General features: G+C 47.2%; 1 protein-coding gene across 2 annotated transcripts in view; it reads right to left on the bottom strand.

The window, feature by feature from the left end:
- Positions 1–919: 919 nt before the first annotated feature.
- Positions 920–20,074, bottom strand: part of hectd1 (HECT domain containing 1) — a 40,048-nt gene continuing 20,893 nt past the window's right edge. The window contains exons 15-44 of one of the 2 annotated variants that reach the window (XM_008277123.1): positions 19,785–20,048; positions 19,481–19,692; positions 18,953–19,099; positions 18,640–18,734; positions 17,795–17,900; positions 17,565–17,717; positions 17,327–17,466; positions 16,582–16,794; positions 16,200–16,310; positions 15,944–16,110; positions 15,056–15,232; positions 11,293–12,297; positions 9,944–10,165; positions 9,136–9,269; positions 8,839–8,995; positions 7,403–7,473; positions 6,956–7,107; positions 6,821–6,875; positions 6,418–6,646; positions 5,947–6,029; positions 5,692–5,819; positions 5,374–5,575; positions 4,679–4,816; positions 3,118–3,602; positions 2,605–2,763; positions 2,402–2,480; positions 2,233–2,326; positions 1,541–1,691; positions 1,311–1,455; positions 920–1,229 (exon numbers count right to left, since the gene is read on the bottom strand). In XM_008277123.1, coding sequence (XP_008275345.1) covers positions 1,092–1,229; positions 1,311–1,455; positions 1,541–1,691; positions 2,233–2,326; positions 2,402–2,480; positions 2,605–2,763; positions 3,118–3,602; positions 4,679–4,816; positions 5,374–5,575; positions 5,692–5,819; positions 5,947–6,029; positions 6,418–6,646; positions 6,821–6,875; positions 6,956–7,107; positions 7,403–7,473; positions 8,839–8,995; positions 9,136–9,269; positions 9,944–10,165; positions 11,293–12,297; positions 15,056–15,232; positions 15,944–16,110; positions 16,200–16,310; positions 16,582–16,794; positions 17,327–17,466; positions 17,565–17,717; positions 17,795–17,900; positions 18,640–18,734; positions 18,953–19,099; positions 19,481–19,692; positions 19,785–20,048 — 5,612 coding nt within the window. In that variant the 3' untranslated portion in view covers positions 920–1,091. The remainder of the gene's footprint in view (positions 1,230–1,310; positions 1,456–1,540; positions 1,692–2,232; positions 2,327–2,401; positions 2,481–2,604; positions 2,764–3,117; positions 3,603–4,678; positions 4,817–5,373; positions 5,576–5,691; positions 5,820–5,946; positions 6,030–6,417; positions 6,647–6,820; positions 6,876–6,955; positions 7,108–7,402; positions 7,474–8,838; positions 8,996–9,135; positions 9,270–9,943; positions 10,166–11,292; positions 12,298–15,055; positions 15,233–15,943; positions 16,111–16,199; positions 16,311–16,581; positions 16,795–17,326; positions 17,467–17,564; positions 17,718–17,794; positions 17,901–18,639; positions 18,735–18,952; positions 19,100–19,480; positions 19,693–19,784; positions 20,049–20,074) is intronic. The other variant, XM_008277124.1, reaches the window with a different exon arrangement.

Raw genomic sequence — 20,074 nt, 5'->3', positions numbered from 1 at the left:
AAATTTAAGTTTCTACTGTAATAAAGGATGAAAAACAGAAATTAAACGTCTAAAAAGTACTTTAAAAGTATTAAAATAAAATGTCTAAATACCTGAACAGAACGAAATTGTCAAAAATCACACAAAAAAATAAAAATATGAAAATGGCCAAAGTTTATTCTGACATCAAATTATATTACCAAATTAAAAAAAATAAATAAAAAATCCAAAATATATTAGCAAAGTTTAAAATGTATACGACCATAAAACCAGAAGAACAGGATTCTCCAAAATGTCTGAAACTTTTTTTAAGTGTTAACAAAAATAAAGTGTCTGTTCTTCATGTGAAGACATTCTTACCTTCAAAATAAAAGTCCCTTCCTGTTAGAAACCCTGAACCGGTTCTTGTGACTCCCCTTCACAGACCACAGGACTCAGAGTTTACTTCATACTTTGCAAACATTTTAATGATTATTTTTTGGAGCATACACATTTGAAAATATCTGTTTACCTCAAACTGCAACTTGAGTTAAATAAATGTTTATAATATACAAAGAAAATACAGGGAGAGCAGAGCTTCGGACTTTTTATCTCGTTTTCTCTTCAGATGTGCCTCGCACACGACCAGTGTTTTTGTCTCTATAGCTTCATCGTAAAAGAAACAACAAACTCGCTGACCTTCGACCTCGACGGCGGCCAGAAAAAAAAAAAAAAACAACCGAAAACTGTCGCACGCACACGAAACGGAAAGCAATAAAAGAAGAACTAAAAACGAACAGAGGAAGAAGAAGCACGAGGAGGAAACAGAAGCTACGAGTCAAACCAGGCACTAACCAGACGAAGAGGAGGAGGAAGAGGAGGACACACACACACACACTCTCACACACACACACACACACACACACACAGCAGCCTGCAGCAGGAGGATGAGGAGGATGAAGCTGCTGCTGATGAAGATGAGGCTCCTCCTCCTCCTCCAGCGGCCGGTCCGTCCGTCCGTCTGTCTGTCTGTCCGTCGGCTGGTTTGATTGGCTGGCTGATCCGTCGATCTCGCGGCAGACGGACAGATGTTTTTGGAGCATGCTCAGTGTGGCGGCGGCGGCGGGCGGAGCTCAGTTCAGGTGAAAGCCTTTCTCCATGGTGGCGGCTAACAGTCGCTCCCTCATGATGTCCTCGGACGAGTACTCGGGCAGCTTCAGGTAGTGGACGCAGGTGTTCACCGATGGGTAGCTCGAGTCGGTGGCGTCCACCTGAGGGGGGGGGGGCAGCAGCCAATCAGATCACAGACACTCGTCACAGAGGCGCTCGGGGCCAATCAGAAAGCTGCTTACCTTGCGGACGATGGTGAGGCGGGGGTGCAGGTTGGCCAGGCCTCCGGGGGGCAGCGTGGAGCAGCCGGTGGTGAACTGCAGGAAGGCCTTCCTCTCGTCAGATGACATCCCGCAAAGCACCCGCACAAACCGCAGGAAGCCGGGGCTGGCAGACAGGAAGTGGAGAGTTCACGTCAGACACGACCCAGCTTTTATTTTGAAAGGCTACCACCAGGTGAGTGACGCCCTACCTGTCTCTGGTGTAACCGAGCTTTGGTTCGGTGTAGTTGATGATGTCATCAGCGGTCCAGGAAGGTGATTGGTTGCCACAGAGGATCATCTGGACCTCTTTGTGGCTGAAGGAGCTCAGCTTCTCCATCGGGAACACTCGGTTGAATCCCTCTGAGGACACGAAACACGAGTCATCATCCGAGTTATGATACAGGTCACGGAGCAGAAACGACTCAACGACACGAGTTAGAACGAGACAGAGAGTTCGGATGAAACCCGGATAAACGGACCTGAAGCAGCGCAACATGAAGACGTCGTTAGAAAATCACGTTTTAGATTCTCACAAAAGCAAAACAAATCTCAGAATTGAGAAGTAAACGACCTCATCGAGTCGAATGCTCAGAAACATGACAACGTTCATCTCATTAGACACAAACGTTTTGTTACAGAAACAAGAACATTTAGAAAACCATCAGAAAAACAAGAAACTCAGAAAATGTCTTAAAATCCAGAATGAACAAAGACCAAAACCAGGAAACGTGTCAGAACGGAACAAAGAAAATAATAAAGAAAGAAACAAAATCAGTCGGTTCATACTGAGACACATGATGAAACGAAAAAAGAGGTGAGTTCACGTTGTTGTGTTTTCAGTGTGTACTTATTGTTTGTAGTTATTGTGTGTTCAGTGTGCGTATGTGTGGTGCTGCGTCACCTCTGAAGGCCTCCATCTGCTTCTGGATGCCCGTGTGCATGCAGAAGTCGAACATGAGCTCCACGTACTCCTCAGCGTTCTCCATGGTCACCATCTGGAACAACAACAGCCTCAATCAGCTGATCTTCAACCTGACCCTGAACTCATCGTGACTGTCTCCTGCTGTTACCTCGTCGTCTCCGTTGGGCTTCAGGTCCACTGCAGAGAACCCGTGGACCTTGGAGGACGGACAGAACTGGAAGTTCAACCTGCAGACAGACAGACGGTTCAGTTAATCAGTTTGTGCTGAACATGGACAGAAACCATCTGCTCTCTGTCTGATCCAGTCTGTCATGTTGCCATGGAAACCAGCAGGTCTCCTCAGAGCTTTACCCGAGATCCTCGATGCTGAGCGGAGGTCCGGAGCCCAGCGGGTTCCTCAGCATCAGGTCCTGTAGTCGGGTGTTCTTCTCGTCCTCAGACAGACTCTTGCTGGACAGGATCTGGCGCCGCTTCACCGCCAGCTCCTTGACCTCCTTCAGGAAGCTCGCCCTGCAGGAGGAAGGTAACAAGGAAGGTAAGGAGGGAGGGAGGAAGGCAAGGAGGGAGGGAGGTAAGAAGGAAGGTAACGAGGGAGGAGGAGGGAGGTAAGGAAGAAGGGGGGTGAGGAGGGCGGAGGAAGGTAAGGAGAGAGGAGGAGGTGAGCAGGGAGGGAGGGAGGAAGGTGAGGAGGGAGGGAAGAGAGAGAGGGAGGTAAGGAGGTAAGGAGGGAGGAAGAGGAAACAAGGTGGTGAGTTTTCTGTTCAGGAGTTTCTTTTTTCCAGCAGCGACAGAAACATTGTCGTGTTTTCTGTCTGAGCTCCTGTTGAGGAGATAAACCCTGATCCAGATCAGAACCAGACTGACCTGTGCGGGTTGACCAGCTGGAAGTCGTCCCAGGTCAGGATGCCATGGTACCAGGCGGGCGGTTTGGGTTTGGGCGGGTCCATGATGAACTCGGACTTGGAGTCCTCGTCGAAGCTGCCCACTGAATAGGTCTCCTGGCTCTCCTCGGTGGACGCCTCCGACTGGACCTCGGACAGCAGCAGGAAGGGCTGCAGGTGGGTGCGGTCGGCGTCGTGGCCCTGCGGCGAGCTGCGCGACTGGTACAGCAGCTTGCTCATGTTGGACTTGATGTCGCCCATGCAGAGCAGCTTGAAGAAGGGCTGCGACACCGGCAGGTCCACCAGCCGGTTGTCCTGGATGCACTTGGCCAAGAAGACGCCGAGGAAGTGGAAGAGCTTGGTGATCCGCTCCAGCTCCTCACTGTCCTGAGGGAACGGCGCCGGGAACAGGCCGCAGGAGCGCTGCACGTAGAACCCTGGAGGCTTGAGGCCGCCGCCCAGGTCCACCTGGAACAGGAAACAGGACTGGGCTCAGGTGATGGGCTCAGGTCAGGAGTCACCTGCTCGTGGCAGCTGGTTATTTAATCCACTAAAATTAAATCTCTCATTCTTCTGCTCAAACATCTGATTGACTGAAAACTTTTTAGTCATAAACTGAATATTTGAAACGGTAACTCTGAAGTTTTAGCCTGACATATGAAACACTTTACAAGGTTTTTATTTGCTTTTTAAATTCCCTTCATCAAGTTCTGTTTTCATACATTGAAAGTCGATCCGACAACGAATCACAGAAGATGTTTTCTGGGTTATATTTGGTTCCACTTTAAAGCCCCAAACTGAACCAGAGCATCTACGGCTTTGATAAATGGACATTTATGAAGATTCCTGTGAGACTTTAGATGGAAAATATGTTCAATACTTTCTGAGATAAACCTTTTTTAAGGCAGAAGACAATAGGATGTGGCTGTGGCTCAGGTGGTAGAGCGAGTCGGTCGATGATCGGAAGGTCGGCGGTTCGATTCCGCCCTGTAACCCGTTTCATGGTCGTTGTGTCCTTAGGCAAGACACTTCACCCACCTTGCCTGGTGTGAATGCGTATGAATGGATTGTTTGAGGTGGTGGTCGGAGAGGCCGTAGGCGCAAAATGGCAGCCACGTCTCTGTCAGTTTGCCCCAGGGCAGCTGTGGCTACAATCGTAGCTACCACCAGAATGAATGTGTGTGAATGAATAATTGACAGTGTAAAGCGTCTTTGAGTGTCTAGAAAAGCCCTTTATAAATCTGATTAATTATTATTATTACTATTATTATAATCTTATATTTCAGGTTTTATGCTTCACTGAGTTCATTCTCACATCTTAAAGATCCTCCTGAGATCCCAGGATTTATTAATCAAAGTTTACAAGGTTGTATTGAGACTGTTAGAGTCTGAAGAGTCCTGCTGCCACCGTTCAGACATTAAACCGTCACGTGTTTAGTTCTCAGATGACACTCGGAAAAATTTCATCTCCTTCATGTCGACATAAAAAGAAGCTGCTGAGAATTTAAACCCGACCCGTATCTTTGTGTGTTTCTGGGTCTGACCTGTCGGGATTCGTCGTCGGGGAAGTCGTCGTCACACAACCAGATTCCCAACGAGGTTCTCTGAAACTCTGCAGCCACCAGAGCATAGAACTCCAGAGTCGGACCGAGACCGGTTCCCTCCTCGCCTTGAAACTCCACCTGGATACAAACACAGAGTCAGAACACCACATAACAAACACTGCTCTGATACACAGAGTGTTTCTGTAAAACCAGAACAATAATCAGAAATCAAATCAGAGACGTCCAGAAGCAGCAGGAGGACTGACAGCCATGACTTCATGTGTTCATCTGGTCTCTGATTATCAGAGAGAAACTCAACGTGCTGAAACACACCGACACATGTGTGTGAAAGATCCAAACACACCTTCAACCGTCTGGACCGAAACCTTGAAAACCTTCTAAAAAAAATCTCTGAACTGTAAAAACAGAACCAACTGTTGGGTTTTCAACAGTCCTTCATCAATTCATGAGATTCAGTTTGTAAAATCAACTGAATCACTTTAGTCTCATTTAGAAATTCACAAAAAATAAACTGATTTGCAGCAAATTCTGTAGAAACGACTCCTTCTGAGCTCCTTGGTGTGCCTGAGAGCCACAGAACCAATCAGATAAAAGCAGCCCGGCTCAGAACCAGTGAACAGAGGAGAAGACCCGTCCAGCACGGTGAAACAGTGACGCCACTAAACACATCTCACCTCCAGCACGGACTTCCTGTCAGCGTGGATCTGCATCACAGACTCTGCCCACTCCATCATGGCGTCTCCTCGGGGGACTTTGACCCGCTCATGTTTGAGCCGACCCACCCTGAACTCTCCGGGATCGTCCCGCCGCACCGTGGTGGACGGCCGGGACCGCTCCATGGTCGCCTCCCGCCGGTTCTGGAGCCACACGATCGCCCTGCGCACACACACACACGCACACACACACACACACACACACCAGGTCAGACCTCTGCTCACTGAGGCGTGGCCAATCACGAGGCTCGGCCAATCACGAGGCTCCTTCAGACTCACCTGGAGGCTCCGAAGGCGGTGCAGGTGAAGTAGAGCTGTCGGGTCTCGAAGGGGATCAGGAAAGGACACTTGGAGGTGAGCTGCTCACACCAGTCGGGCAGAGCGCCGCTGGCGAGCGCCAGAGGCTCCTGGAATAACAACACATGAGCAGGTTAAATACGGAGGCTACAGCTGGTCCTGCAGAAACAGAACAGAGAACCTGATTCAGTGTTCTGTTCTGTTCCTTCACAGAAGCCGTAACAACATCAGACTGACCTCGATCTGCTGCAGGATCTTGGTCGTGATCTTCTTGCTGGTGAATTCTTCTGGAGACGCGTTGAACTGCAGCTCGTCCACGTCTGCAAACAAACGACACGTTGAGAACAGCTGCACACACAGCCAGGCCTCGTGTTCACACTGACTGCTTCTCTCTGTGAGCAGGTCTAACTCAGTAAACAGTAACGTGTACAAGAAATAGCTGTTCAAGTCTCCATGTTTAATATACAAAACACAAACACTAAGTTCTATTAATGCAGTTTGTTTTATCTTATCACAGCTGTGCTTTACTGACGGGCTGCTCACAGCTACGTCATATTCTGTTATAATAATTAGAATTAAGGGGGTTTAGTGAAGCCAAGGGTCACACATGGAATAAAGTACAAATAATCATTTGTTGATTCCAGCAGCTGAACTGTGTTTCTGTGTGTGTGTGTGTGTGTGTGTGTGTGTGTTTCTGTGTGTCCGTACCCTCCTGCAGCGTTCGTGCGTTGGAGGCGGAGTCTCCTCCGATGATGTAAAGGATTCGCAGCAGCTGCAGGACGTCCTCGACCCCGCAGGCGTTCTGGCTGCAGCCCGCCTTCGCCTGTGCCGCCTCTCTGGCTCCGCCCAGAATCTCGCTGCTCTGATTGGCTGAAACCGAGCTGGGACTCAGACCGCCAGATCGACCGCCGACACCGACGCCGTGTTCACAGAAATCCTGAAGAGACAGATCAGAGCTCAGATCGACATCATCACAGACTGTGAAGGTGTTTTCATTCAGGATGGTTCTGACTGGTTATTGGGAGACTACTGATGATTACTGATCGTCCTCTACAGCAGCTGTGTGACTGAGATCGGACCAGAACTTCCGTGTTGTGATGCTTTAACTCACCATCTTGCCGCTCTCCTTCTCTTTATCCGAGTCCTTCAGCTCTCTGTACATTATCCTGCAGGAGACAAAGGAAACAGTTAAACACCTGTCAGGTGTAACGGAGCCGCTACCTTCTGACTCCGCCCCCTTCCTTACGTGTACGTCGGCTCCCAGATGCGCCGCAGTTTGTCCGTCTTTACAGCGCCGTTGCAGGAAAGCTGCAGCAGCCGCTGGACGTAGTAGAAGATGGTGGACTTGTAGTTGGACAGAGGAAGCTCCACCTCTCGGGTCGTACCGAGTCCGGCCACCTGGACACAAACAGCCAATCAGAACGCACGCTGGAGTTTTATACTTTAAATGATCTCATTGGTTTCTCTATTTTTAAGTCTATTACTTCTATTTCATGAGGCAGGTGTGAAGGATGAGAGAAACGACTGAAACTAAACATGTGAAAACCTGCTGGTTCCTCTGAGCTCCTGATTTTCTTATTTAAAACATACAAACTACACAATAATCAGTTATTTCTGTGTGATTCTGAAACAGTTCAGAATCTAAAAATAAGCCTCTGGAGGACATTCGAGCCGTGATGGATCATGACAGTACCTTCAGGGTGAGAGCGAGGTGGGGAGACGGAGCACATTCCACCTCCTCCTGGACCTCCGATCGAGGAGTTCCTGAACCAGACGAGAGGAGAAACGAACGGTTAATGAAACGCTGAATCCAGCTGAAGGCATCTGACGTGAGCGAAGCAGCTGCACATGTCAAACCGTTCAAATATTCACGTTCTGGTTGGATGTTTTGTTTTTACTCAGTTTTATTTGAGCCTTTTTAACTTCTGAAGTAAAAACAGGATTTCCTCTTTATTACTAAGACATAAATGATCTAAAACAGCCCCAGAAATTACAGTTATCAGACCAGCAGTAATCAGAGTGCTGAGTTTCTGGAGCTTCTGAATCCGGGACTTCTTGCAGATGTAGTTTCTGCTCTTGGCTTTGGTTTTGGCTCAGACAGATGATGGAACCTTTGTCTGGGTTTCAGGCGTCCAGACTGTAAATCTGAATGAAACGCTGTCATATCACTTTATCAGTTTAGTTCCTCCTCAAAATAAACACAGAACAAGCACGACAGCAACAACTGCAGCTGGTTTTCACTCAAGCTCTGGAAATGTTTTTTTTCTGTTTTAGAGAAAATCCTTTGAAGAAAATGCAAATTGCTCCCAGTTTACAGCTGCTGTGTTTCCATGACGTACTTTTATAAACACTTTGAATCATCATATTAAAAACTATTCATTGAAAAGGCTAAACTTGAAGAAACTTTTGCAGCCTACAGCGCCACCTGCTGACAACACAACGCAGTCACGTTTGCTCTTCAACAAGTTCACATTTCAACCAATTTCTGCAGCTTTTCAAAAGTTGGCTTCATTTTCTAGAAAATGACAAACACGGCTCGAGGTGGGATTTTCTCAAAGCTTCTCAAAGCTTCTCAAAGCTTCGCTAAACGATGTGTTTAAAATAGAAGGAATCAGAAACAAGAAAAGGTTTTCTTCTGCTGCGGTTTTGTTGTTGCCTCCATAGGAAACCTCTTGTAAAAACACAGTACAGCACTTTTATATTTAGTCCTCGTGCCGACTAATCAGATGATAGAAATCTTAATGCAAATGTGATAGATATGAGCTGAAACTCTGCCTGTTGTTCAGCACATAAACAGTGTTTTCAGTTTAAGCAGCTTAATGCAGACGTTCAAAAGAACAACGAGACGAGGGTTCAGGACAAACACAACCGCCTGATTGGCCGACCTCCCTGTTCATCACCATTCTTCTTTTTTTGTTCCTTTTTCTTTTCCTTTTCGTAATTCCAGAATGTTCCACAGGTGCTGTAACCTGATTGGCCGCTGTTGAGCGACTGACAGTGGGCGTCTTATCAAAACTGACCAATGGGGAGATGAACGGCCTCTCCCGCCTGAGGCTGTGGTGACCGATGGGAGAAGGGCTCACTCTGATGTTGTTGTATTGTGTGTGTGTGTGTGTGTGTGTGTTGTACCTGGCGGGGGGATCTCCAGGTCGGTGGTCTGCTGGACGTTGGTTCTTCCTGGTCGGGGGTCAAACGCAGGAACCAGAGCAGAGAACTGCCTCTTCAGGACAAAGTCATCGTCCCAGGTCCTCCTGCGTCCTCCTTTGGTCTCGTACTCCTCTTCCTCCTGCAGGACAACACATCGTCATCATCATCATCATCAAGCACAGACCTCTGAGATGGAGTTTAACATGAGTGAGATGAGATCTGGTGTCGTTTTCTGTCTGAGAACCAACCCGGTCACCAAACAGAGGTCGGCTTACGTACCAGCACCTCCTCGTACTCCTGGTCCTCCTGATTGTCGTCTTCGTTCTCGTCATCATCGTCATCGGGCTCTGGGAGATCCTCCTCGTCGTCCAGCTCGGCCAACAGAGTGTTGGCACGGCAGCTATCCAGGAAGTCTGCAGAGACACACAGAGGACAGGATGTGGGTCAAACCGTGTAAGAACCGAGTTCTGGATTCGACGTGCATCCAGGATGGTCAACCGACATTCAGAGGCTTTAAACTGTTTATAAAGTACAACACATGTCCTGATAGGAACTCTGTAAAGGAAAAATAACAGATTTTATAAATGTAAATGTAGTCTCAAAGTTCCACCTTTAAACATTTTTGGTGTGACTCAAAAAGGTTTTAGCCAGTACCAAATGAGAAGAATACAATATCTCGTGTAATATCAGATTTTTTTTTGTCAGTTTTGTTAATTGGGGTTTTGTTCACTCAGTCTAATGATCATTTTTGGTATCAAATGAGCCGGAATAATGGGAAAACGCAAGATGTTGGTCAAATACAGTGACAGACTCACTGCCTTTCTTCTGTGCACAGACTGATCATGACTACAGTCGCATAAAGTGACTCAGAATTAACTCTGAATATTCTGATGCACCAACTATAAAAATATTTTTCTGTCAGTGAATTTAAAGAAAAAATACTTTACAGACAGAAAGTAATCTACTGAGATGTTATTAAAGTGAAACTGTTACCACACTGGAGCTTCGATTTAGCAGCACGTTAGCAGAAGCAGGCTGAGAGTTACAGTGTGTGTGTGTGTGTGTGTGTGTGCGTGCCGTCACAAACCATAGAGCGAGAACTCTGCCTCCTGACCCGTGTCGCTCTCGCTGGACGTGGACGTCAGGCTGGTCGTCAGGGTGTTGCTTAGCAACTGTCCCACCGACAGACCGGTGGTGGCCGTGGCTACGTTATTGCTGCTGGTTACTATGGAGGTTGACATGGTAACGGTGGAGGTGGTGCCAGTGGTGGTGAGGTTAGGAAAGCTCTGAGCGCCCATGAGAGGAGAAGCTGCAAACAAACAAACAAACAAACAAACAGATGGCGGTTAGTCGGTCAGACACCGGAGACGAAGCGGCAGGTGAAGCTCGTTATGGTGCAATCAGCTGACTGGGAAACGGCTGCTGATTGGCGGGAGGCTGCTCATGCTGTTCGCCCAGCAACTCTCTACAGAGCTACCGGTCTCCAGATTCACTGTGGAGGACCTTCTTCAGGTGAGCTGTTCAGCTGCTGGATCAACCTTGGGGACACTAACAAATTCTACTGTTTTATTCTCCGTATCAATGAACCTGCTCCTCTCTTGTGACTGACCACATGACCTCTGTAGGCGTAGATGTAGTTGGAACATTCATTAGGGGTCTACACATTTTGAGCATGAAACATTTAAATCTCTTGCGTTCTGGTTAATTTTTAGGCACCAGCTTGTTTCTCTTCTCAGTTTAAAACGTCTTTATGTGAAGGAAAACACTAAAATCCTGTGTTTATTGAGAGAGACACATGCATGTGTTCTAAATACTGAAATGTAAACATGTGGCAGTACAGCAGTACTGCAGTATACGTGTTGTAGTGAAGTACTGATGAAGTTACAGGACAGCAGTATGTTTGTGTGGTGCTCCTCTGCCTGCGGTAGCATTGCAGTAATAATGCAGTATTAGTACGATGGAGGGGTCAACAATTAATCGAGCTCAAATCTGAAACAATGCAATTAGTAAATCACAAAAGCTGCAATTCAGCTTGTTCATTAGGCAGCACGTCGAGCCAGGTAACTTCATTATTATGATTACTTAAGCTGACGTGGAGAACGTCGCTGCTGCTGCTGATCCATGAATGACTTGTTTTTAACGTCACACTGTTCACAGAAAGCTCCTGTTATTTCTATTGTTCCTGATCTACTGAAACACCAATACAGCCTCTGTGGTTACTGTTCATCTCCTGCTCCATTCAATAAATACGACTCTAAAGCTCTCATCTCTGTATTAGAATATAGAGCAGTTCAAGGTCTAAAGGTCTCCTAAAGTATTGATCCATACCCCAGTGACTGTGTGTCCACTACTCAGTGTTTGAGGACAGTGGTGTGTTGGTGTAGTACTAGCCTGCTGATGGTAGTACTGCAGTGCTAATGCAGTATTAGTACTCACTGGCAGTGCTCATGACGTTCCTGCCAAGCGTGTTGGTGTTGTTGTCGCTGCTGCTGCGGCTCAGGTTCATGTTGTTGGTTGCGTTGGTACGCGACATGTTGGGCGCTCTGCGGACGAAGGACTCCATGAGGCTGGCTTCTCTGGACGACAGGTTGGGCACGCTGGCGCTGGAGCTCATGGGGGCGCCGGCGGCCAGCAGCGAGCTGACCGACAGCCGGGCGTTGGTTGCCGAGCACAGCGGCCTCTGGGAGGGCGCGTCCTTGCTGGACGACTCGGACACGGAGCTGACATCGGGGGAGCTGACGCTCACCAGTCCCATGGAGATGGCTGTTGCCGGGTCGGTGGCGGCCGTCGCCGTGGAAGAGTCCTTGTTCCTGGCTTCGTCTCCGGGGGCGGACACGTCGGCGGTCAGCGTTCCGGAGCTGGACGCTGAACCTGAGCCGCCCTCTACTGCGGAGGACAGAACAACGATTGGCTCCTGCTGATGTCCGTCGGAGCCGACCCCGCCTCCCGAGACTCCGCCCACCCCAACGCCCTGGTCCAGCAGCAGTCCCTCGGCCCTCCTCTCCAGCCGCAGGCCGCCAGCGCCTGGCAGCCCGGCGGAGGAGCTCAGACTGATGTCAGAGGAGGAAGCGACGCTGCAGACAGAGCTGCTGCTGCCCTTCCTGCTGGAGGAGCTGGCTCCGCCCAGCGACGAGGCCCCGCCCTTGTCCGGACAGTTATTTTTCACCAGGCTGCTCCATGACTGCTGCTGCGACGACGAAGAGGTGGAGGAGGACGAGGACGACGTAGTGGTGGTGGTGCCGCCGCTGGCCGCCGGCGTCGCGGAGGGTCCCACCGTGGAGGAGGCGGGGCCTGAAACAGTGGATGAGACAGGTTTGGGTGACGGCGCTGTGGCAGCCGACTCAGGGTCGTACCCTGGAGCAAGCTTGAGGTCAAACTTCCCTTCAGCGCCCATACGGTAAGAGTTAGAGCCGCCAGCATCCCAGGTTACATCAATCCAGCCTGGATGGACAGAGAGATAGGAGGGAGACGGACGGATGGATGTCAGAGACCCGGCAGAGAGAGAGACAGAGTGGTAGAGAGAGTCGACAGACAGCAGAGAAGCAGCTTACAGTCAGAGCAGCTCCACGCTGAACCACAGCAGCTCTAAAGGTTCCCTTAAAGTCACAGTGAGAAGACCTGCTGCTGCCATCAGTACTATAAAACACAGAATAATGACCTAGGGCACAGCTTCAATGATCCATCAGTTAAACTGAGCGACAGAAAATCAATATGCAAATACTGTCAGCATTTTAAAGCAACTATGACAAATTCTGCTGCTTTTGGTTTAATAAAACATAATAAAAAAATGTACTTTATATTTATTTTACTTACATCTTTAACCTTTTGAACACCTAAACCTACTCGCATTTTGAAAGGCAGAAAGAATTGTTGAACTTCCCGACAGTCTGTGAACACATCACGTGGTTCTGACCAACTGGAACATTAAAATGAATTTAAAAATACTAAATTCTACAAGTGTCATTCAAGTCGGTTCTCAAAAAATAAAGTGTTTGTACCAGATTCACAAAAAAACATTAGGTAACTCTTAAAAACAGATAAATTATGCTCTACGAGTGATTTTGTGTAATTATAAAGCTGAAGTTAGTCGAATATTAAACGTGCCTATTCGTATTCCTGTTTATTTGTATTGTGTGTTTGATATGAAGGAGAAGAAGATTTCAATTTTTAAAAAAATGTATTGAAGTAATTATGAATTTTCAGGGACTTTGTTTTTGCTGCTTTGTATTTATTTCTGTAAAAGTCTAAATAAATAGTGAAATGTGATGAAACGCCTGATACAAGCTGCTTCACTGTGACTTTGAAGGACAACACGAGGTTTTAAACTCCAATGGTGGAGGTCTGTGGTGCAGGTGGAGCGACGAGAGAGAAAAATATGAACACGGTCACAGAAAATGACAATCAAAGCAAAAGTAGAAAATATTTCTGGCAAATGCAAAGCGTCAAAGCCACAAAAGGAAGAAATTAAACTCAACAGTCAACGTCGTCCTGCTTTGTGGTGATTTTACAAAAATGATAATCGACGGTGGCGTCTCAGCTCGCTGACAGAACATCAGGTATCAGTGAAAACACAGAAACAACAGGAGGAGCGAGAGGCGAGGAGAGGAGGAAGAAGAGGAGGAGGAGGAGGAGGAGGAGGAAGAGGAGGAGGAAGAGGAGGAGGAGGAAGAGGTGGTGGGTGTTTGATGAATATACGCGGCTCTGATTTAAATCTCATCTTCCAGGTTTAATGTGGAGTTTCTCAGCCCAAAACACAAACAAAAACACTGAAATCAGTTGAAAAGTTTTGGAGAAATCCTGTAAAGAAAAGTCATTTTAACAAAGCTCCTCATTCTCTCCTCAGACAGGACGCCTGATCTCACGTTTAGATGATCAACGGGTCAGTGTGTGTGATTCAGGCAGAGTTCAGGACGTGTGTTGATCCGCTGTCTCAGATTTTGATCAGTTTAGTTGTTTCGGATCCAAAACTAAAGTTCTGTCAAACGTTTTGACTGAATGTTGAGAATTTCACATCTCAGAAGTTCGGTATTTACATCCTCAGAAAAACTGCATGTGCAGAAATATAAATTAAATTGGGGCCAAATGTGTAATTATTAGTGTTTATAAGTAGATCAACTGTGCAGCAAGTGTCTCCAGAAAGTTCCTGCAGGTGTTCATACACAGATGGATCCATGTTTCTACTTAAGTCCAGTCTTTGGTCGACGTTTCAACTGTTGAGGCTCTAACAACAGCAGAACCTGATGTGTGGTCCAGTTGAAAACAGAACTACTATTTTACATTTTGGACAAACTGAATTGTTGTAAATGACTCAAAAATTTTCCAAATTGACAAAAAAAAATCCATCTGCAATGACAACAGCTTCTTCAAAATGACTCGAAAACAACAATAAGAAGGCCTAAAATCATGAAAACATCGTCCAAACCGAGTAAAACCTTGATTAACACGAAGCCTAATTTGTCAAAAAATTAGATAACCTGTTGTTTGGTGATGAATTCACCACAGACAGGATCGCCTCAATCAGTTTACGCTCCACTTTTTAAACTAAATACAGAAAAAACTGACAACTTCTTCCATCTATTCTATTCTATTCTATTCTTAGTCAGTTGGTTTGGAGCCGATTCCCAGCAAACACTTATTAAACGTTAACAAGCTTCTCCCATGTATTCTGTCTTTAATGCACTTTATAAAGTTTACTGAAGGGTTTGACTTTAATTCTGCAGACGTCTGGACACAGATAAAATAAAACTAAAACCCGAAACCAGCTGAGCTAAAAGCAGAGAGTCTGACCGACTAATCAGTCACTGGCAGCTCTTCTCACATACAGACTCCTCCTCAGCTGACAGTAAATAGAGTTTATTTTCTCTGTGGAAAGACAGTCAAGCTGCAGATAGCATGGGCCTCAGCAGGTGGAGGTCGTGAATACAGGAAGTAAAGGTTAATGTAGAGATGTTCAGGAACCTGCTGTGTTTTCTGCAAAACGACTCAAATAAAAACAAAACCAGGTTCAGATGATTACAGGCACAAACATCTGCTCACGTCAGAAACGAGGAGCTGAACTCCCGCCGACATCATAAGAGAGAGACATTAGATGTGTGGCAGCAGGTAAAGCAGCAGCTGGTCAGTCAGTCCGCCGTGTCGTCCAGCTGCAGGATGAAAGACGCGTCACTGCTTAATTCTATAGTCTCTGGACGTTTCTTACCGTTGTGAGCCTCTCCAGTCACCGTTCCCTCTCCTGCCGGGTTCCCGTCCTGATCTCTCCACTTCCAGTCGATGCCTCGGACCACCCGAGCCCCCGGGACGATGTACTTCATCACCTGGGAGCGAAACAGGCGGCGCTGGCGGCGGAGGTTCGCCTCGGCCTCCTTCACAGCTTTACCTGAGGAAGGAGGAGGACACAGAGTTTAAAAATGACCACAAACAAACATTTAAAATGTGCAGAACAGCAGAGAGAAGAAGCAGTGACAGATCTACATTAAGATCCACAAGATTTAAAGCTTCCGTAAACACTGAGCACGCTCGCTGCGTGTGACGTCGTCGTGTCCTCTTCTGCACATGCGAGACACTTTTGGGTCGTATGAAGTTCACACAGCAGATCACATACAAGTCGCATTTAAGTGGAAATGTGAAGGAAGTCACAAATAAATCCTCATTGAGCATCAAGTCCTACAGTGTGAACGTAGCCAATCTGTGGGATTGTTCAGTCAGATAATACGCCGTTATCCTGATTGGTGACATGAAACGTCATGTCAGAGTCAGAATCCAAGGCTGTCGCTATGTTAAGGCTGTTTTTATGGGTTCTGTTGGTTTTTTCCTAAAAACCTGTCTGATAGCAAGGTTCTGGATTGTTCAGGGTTGGATTATCGAGTCACGACTGTATCCCCATTCTAAGTTTGGTTATTTGATGCATTCAAAGACTGTCAAAAAATCTGAAAACCAGATGATTTTTTGTATTTTTTCCAGTTTTCTGATAAATATGTGATTTTGGCATCTTTTTAAGTTAGCATGCCTCTCAGACCTGTTGGTGTGTTTTGAGGTTCAGACGGGTCAACATAAAGTTCCATCTGTCACCAGACAGATGGGTACTCACCCAGCTGGTCCTCACAGACGGCGGTCACGGTTCCATACAGCTCCAGCCCAGACAGCGACAGGTAGTGCGTCTGGCCGCTGGCGTTCTTGCCCATCTGTTTGATTCTGATGTGCCTCCAGCCCTGCTTCTCGTCTTTGGATGGGTCCAGAGGCCACGTGGCCGTCGACCTGTGAACACAGAGTGAACGTTGACATTCATCACCATGCCATTCAGGGTATTAATCCGTCTGATCAGGAGCTCAGATAAAAGGCCGTACCCCGGTTCGTTCAGGCTGCCGTCGTCCACGTGGGTGTAGAGAGTTGTCCAGTTCTGGCCGTCCTTCGACACCTGAAACACCCAGTTCCTCAACGCAGAGCGGCCGTAACCCCTGCAGGAGGAGGGAAAGGAACCAGGAAGACACGTTTAATAGACATCATTTATTCAGTTTGGTAGCCGTCAGCTGTCAGGTTGGAGGTGTGCTTGTTCCAGGATACAAAGCATCTATAAGACGTGTTTTCAACACTGCCTTCAACTTATAAACCTCCTTTTCTTTATGCTCCTTTCCCTTTATATCTCATTTATTTTATCTTAAATTTTGGTGTGTCTCAGGTGTATTTGTTTCATTACCTGGCGTGTCAGAGGTGCGTTTGCTTCCTTACCTGGCGTGCCTCAGGGTGTATGCTGAGGGGATGACCCACAGGCCGAGGTCGACGGCGAACCAGGCGTTCTTGTCGTCATTGGTGTGACAGTTGAGGGCGGAGCTATCCCGGCTCAGGATGTCCTCCAGACGGCCGTAAGGAAGGTTCCTCCCCTCTGAGGACGTCACCACCACCAGGCCGTAGGCTGCAGGGTTAACCCACTCGTAGGCCGTCCTGAGTGCCGCGGAAATATGGTTAGAGGGTTAAATTCAGCGTAAACAGAAAGTCAGGCTCCTTCTTTTTTTTTAAAAAACATTTTAAATCAGATAAAGCAACTGTGAATAAGCAGTGAAATATGACATGTTTAAAGAGCACAGAAAAATGTGAGCCCAAATTAAATTATTCTTCTTTCAACCTCTGAACCCAAACCAGTCTGTGTGGGTTTTCCTCACTAGTTCTCTGCAACATAAAGTCCTACCTCTACAGAAACAAACTCTGAGTCAGTCATGGAGAGTCAGAACCAGAAGGAGGAAGGTTTAGATTTTTGTTTTGCTGAATCTGGTTTGAGCAAACAGTTCAGTTTTAGTGATTTTAAAAAAAATAAAAATAATTTAAAAAAAAACATGCAGAATTCAGTGATTTTAATTAAATATATCACAATTTTAAACTCAGATTTTTTTTAAGCTACCATTCCTTTCAAGCCCAGTTTGGGGTTCTGATGGTTGACACTGTGCTGAAAAAAGTTGAATAAAACATCTGTTCTTACTTGGCGTTGGTTCCGACCCAGTAGATGATGCCGTTCTCGTCAAAGTCGTGTTGGTGTCTGAAGGTGAAGGTCTGTCCTTCCCTCAGCTTCCTCACAAAGACGAAGGACGAGCGCTCAAAGTCGTACCACTGTTTGGCCACCTGGAGACGAAGACGATGACGAAGACAATGAGGAAGGTTCAGACGGAGCCACAAGAGCTCAGTGTGTGTTTTCAGTGTGTGCATTGTGTTGTGCTCACCATCTTCAGCAGGTACTGTTCCAGAGACTCCACAGTAGCGAGCGGTTCCATCTTCAGCATGCGGCCCGTCCGGTCGATCAGCGCTGTCTCTCCCGGCGCTCGCTCCAGACGGAACCGCAACCTCCTCGTCAAGATCTGGCGCACAAAGACACACTACATCAGGTTTCACACAGGCAAACACACAACGACGCACCTGGTGTTTGGAGACTCGCAAACGCACAGCGACTCACCTGCAGGTTGTATGAGGATCCTGGAGTGTCGTACAGGTGCAGAGGTAGACGTTCTATCGACTCCAGGACAGCGATCAGTTTACGGATTAAGGCAACAGCGGGTCGGCTGCACACACAAACAGAAACACACACACAGGGTTAATCTACTGCTTTAATCTGACTGTTTAGAAGAAGAAGAAGCTTTATTGTCATCCTCTTTGCAGCAGCTAATATGTCACAAGCAAAAAAAGTTAAAAGATTATATAAATAATAAAATAAAATAAAATCTAAAATAAATACTCTATAAAAAGTGCAAAAGAGCATTTGTTAAGCTGATTCTGTGAACTGGGAGTGTCATTGTTCCTGCAGCAGTCTCTTCACAGCCACGGGGAGAAAGCTGTGTTTTACTCTACTGGTTCGGTTCTCATGACTCTGAGTCTGCCAGAGGGGAGGGCGGTGAACAGAGAGCGATTCAATCTGATTTTAACATCTATACGTTTCTCTCCAAAGTCACCCCAAAGGTCTGAACTCACTTGCTAAACCTCTACAAGCTAAAATCCGTTTTTAATTAGAAACCTGAGGCTCTGACTGATAACAGGTTAAACTGCTTTCAGTGACATCAGTTGATAATCTGATGCACTGACATCTTGGAGTTTTTTCCCACCTGCAACTGGTGTTAAAAAACAAATAAAGCTCCTGTTAACTATCTGCAATCTGATGCATCCAACGAGTATTTCAATCCCTCGTTTAACGGATTATTCTATAAATTGTCAAATAATATCAAGCTGCTCTCCAGCCGGTGGGTTAGCTACAGAGAAGTAATGAACATCTGTATGTGTGAAATCACAACGTGAGCCTGACGTTACCTTTCGTCGTCTTCGTTCTCGCTGAAAGCCGCCTTAAAGACATTGATCCTCTCCATTAAAGGCTTACAATCATGTTTTAGGTCCAGTTCCACACTCTGCACACAGACACACAACAGGAAACAGGTCACACATCTGCCTCAACATCTGGACAGACACTGCTGTTATGTGATGAAGATCTGATGCACGGTGCTGTGTTAAGTCAAAGCTGCTATAATGCAGCTGACACGCTGTAGAAACGCTGCAGGTTTCTGAATAAAACACAGGTGTTGGAGGGGACAGGTGTGGTAGGGGACAGGTGTAGGAGGACACTCACATTGTTGAGGACGGTGAACAGAGCCTGGACCAGACCGCTGCTGCACATCTCGTATGGAGAAATCGTGTTTTCGTCCTTCAGGACCACGATCAGGTTCTCCAGAGCGGTTTTCATCAGGTCCCTCCAGGTGTTCTCACCTTCAGTACACTGTCGACACACACAAAATACACCAACAACGTCACCAACATGTCAACACTAACGTGAGTTTTAATACTGAAATCAATCCAATGTGATCAAACAGCTCGAGTGTCTGTATGTCAGTGTACCTACCTCTCTGTGTGTGTTGTTGTGTGTTGTTGTGTACCTACCTGTCTGTCTGTGTGTGTTGTTGTGTACCTACCTGTCTGTCTGTCTGTGTGTGTTGTTGTGGACCTACCTGTCTGTGTGTGTTGTTGTGTACCTACCTGTCTGTGTGTGTGTGTTGTTGTGGACCTACCTGTCTGTCTGTGTGTGTTGTTGTGGACCTACCTGTCTGTCTGTGTGTGTTGTTGTGGACCTACCTGTCTGTGTGTGTTGTTGTGGACCTACCTGTCTGTGTGTGTGCAGCTCCCAGGCGGACTCCAGCTGTGTGGAGATGTTCCTCAGGGTGACCACCACTCCTCTGGGCATGCTCTCCACAGCTTTGAAGTGGTCGTCATACAGCTCCCTGGCCATGCTCTTCACCTTCTGCTTCGTCTTCTCCAGCTTCGACTTCAGCTTCCTGCCACGTTTCCCCGTCCAGCCGGTCACGAACTCAGAGCCTGCAAACACACACAGATAGGTACAGGATCATCTACTAGCGTCAACCACGCCAATGTTCTCCTCCTGACCTCAGACTCTCTCTGAGACTCACCAAGCGACGTCTCGGCGGTGAACGAGTGTTTGGTTCCTCTGTTGGACTCGAACACGAAGCCGGGCAGGTCCTCCTTCAGGATGGTGGCCTGCTGCCCGTCTGAGTTGTGGATGGCGATCTCTCCGTCCTTCAGGCAGGTCAGGGACCAGTTTCCCACCGTCAGCTTGGTGGGACCGACGCTGGACAGGATGGGCTGACTGGCCGTCACCGGCTTCACCTGACTCCTCGCCCGCTGCAGCTTCTCCAGGAACTCGCTGCGAGACTCTGCGGTCAGGAGAAGGTCATCAGTC

Source organism: Stegastes partitus, unplaced genomic scaffold (genome assembly GCF_000690725.1).
Source record: "Stegastes partitus isolate 25-593 unplaced genomic scaffold, Stegastes_partitus-1.0.2 Scaffold89, whole genome shotgun sequence".
NCBI lineage: Eukaryota > Metazoa > Chordata > Actinopteri > Pomacentridae > Stegastes > Stegastes partitus.
The sequence above is the reverse complement of the archived record's forward strand: the minus strand, read 5'-3'. Positions and strand labels throughout refer to the sequence as shown.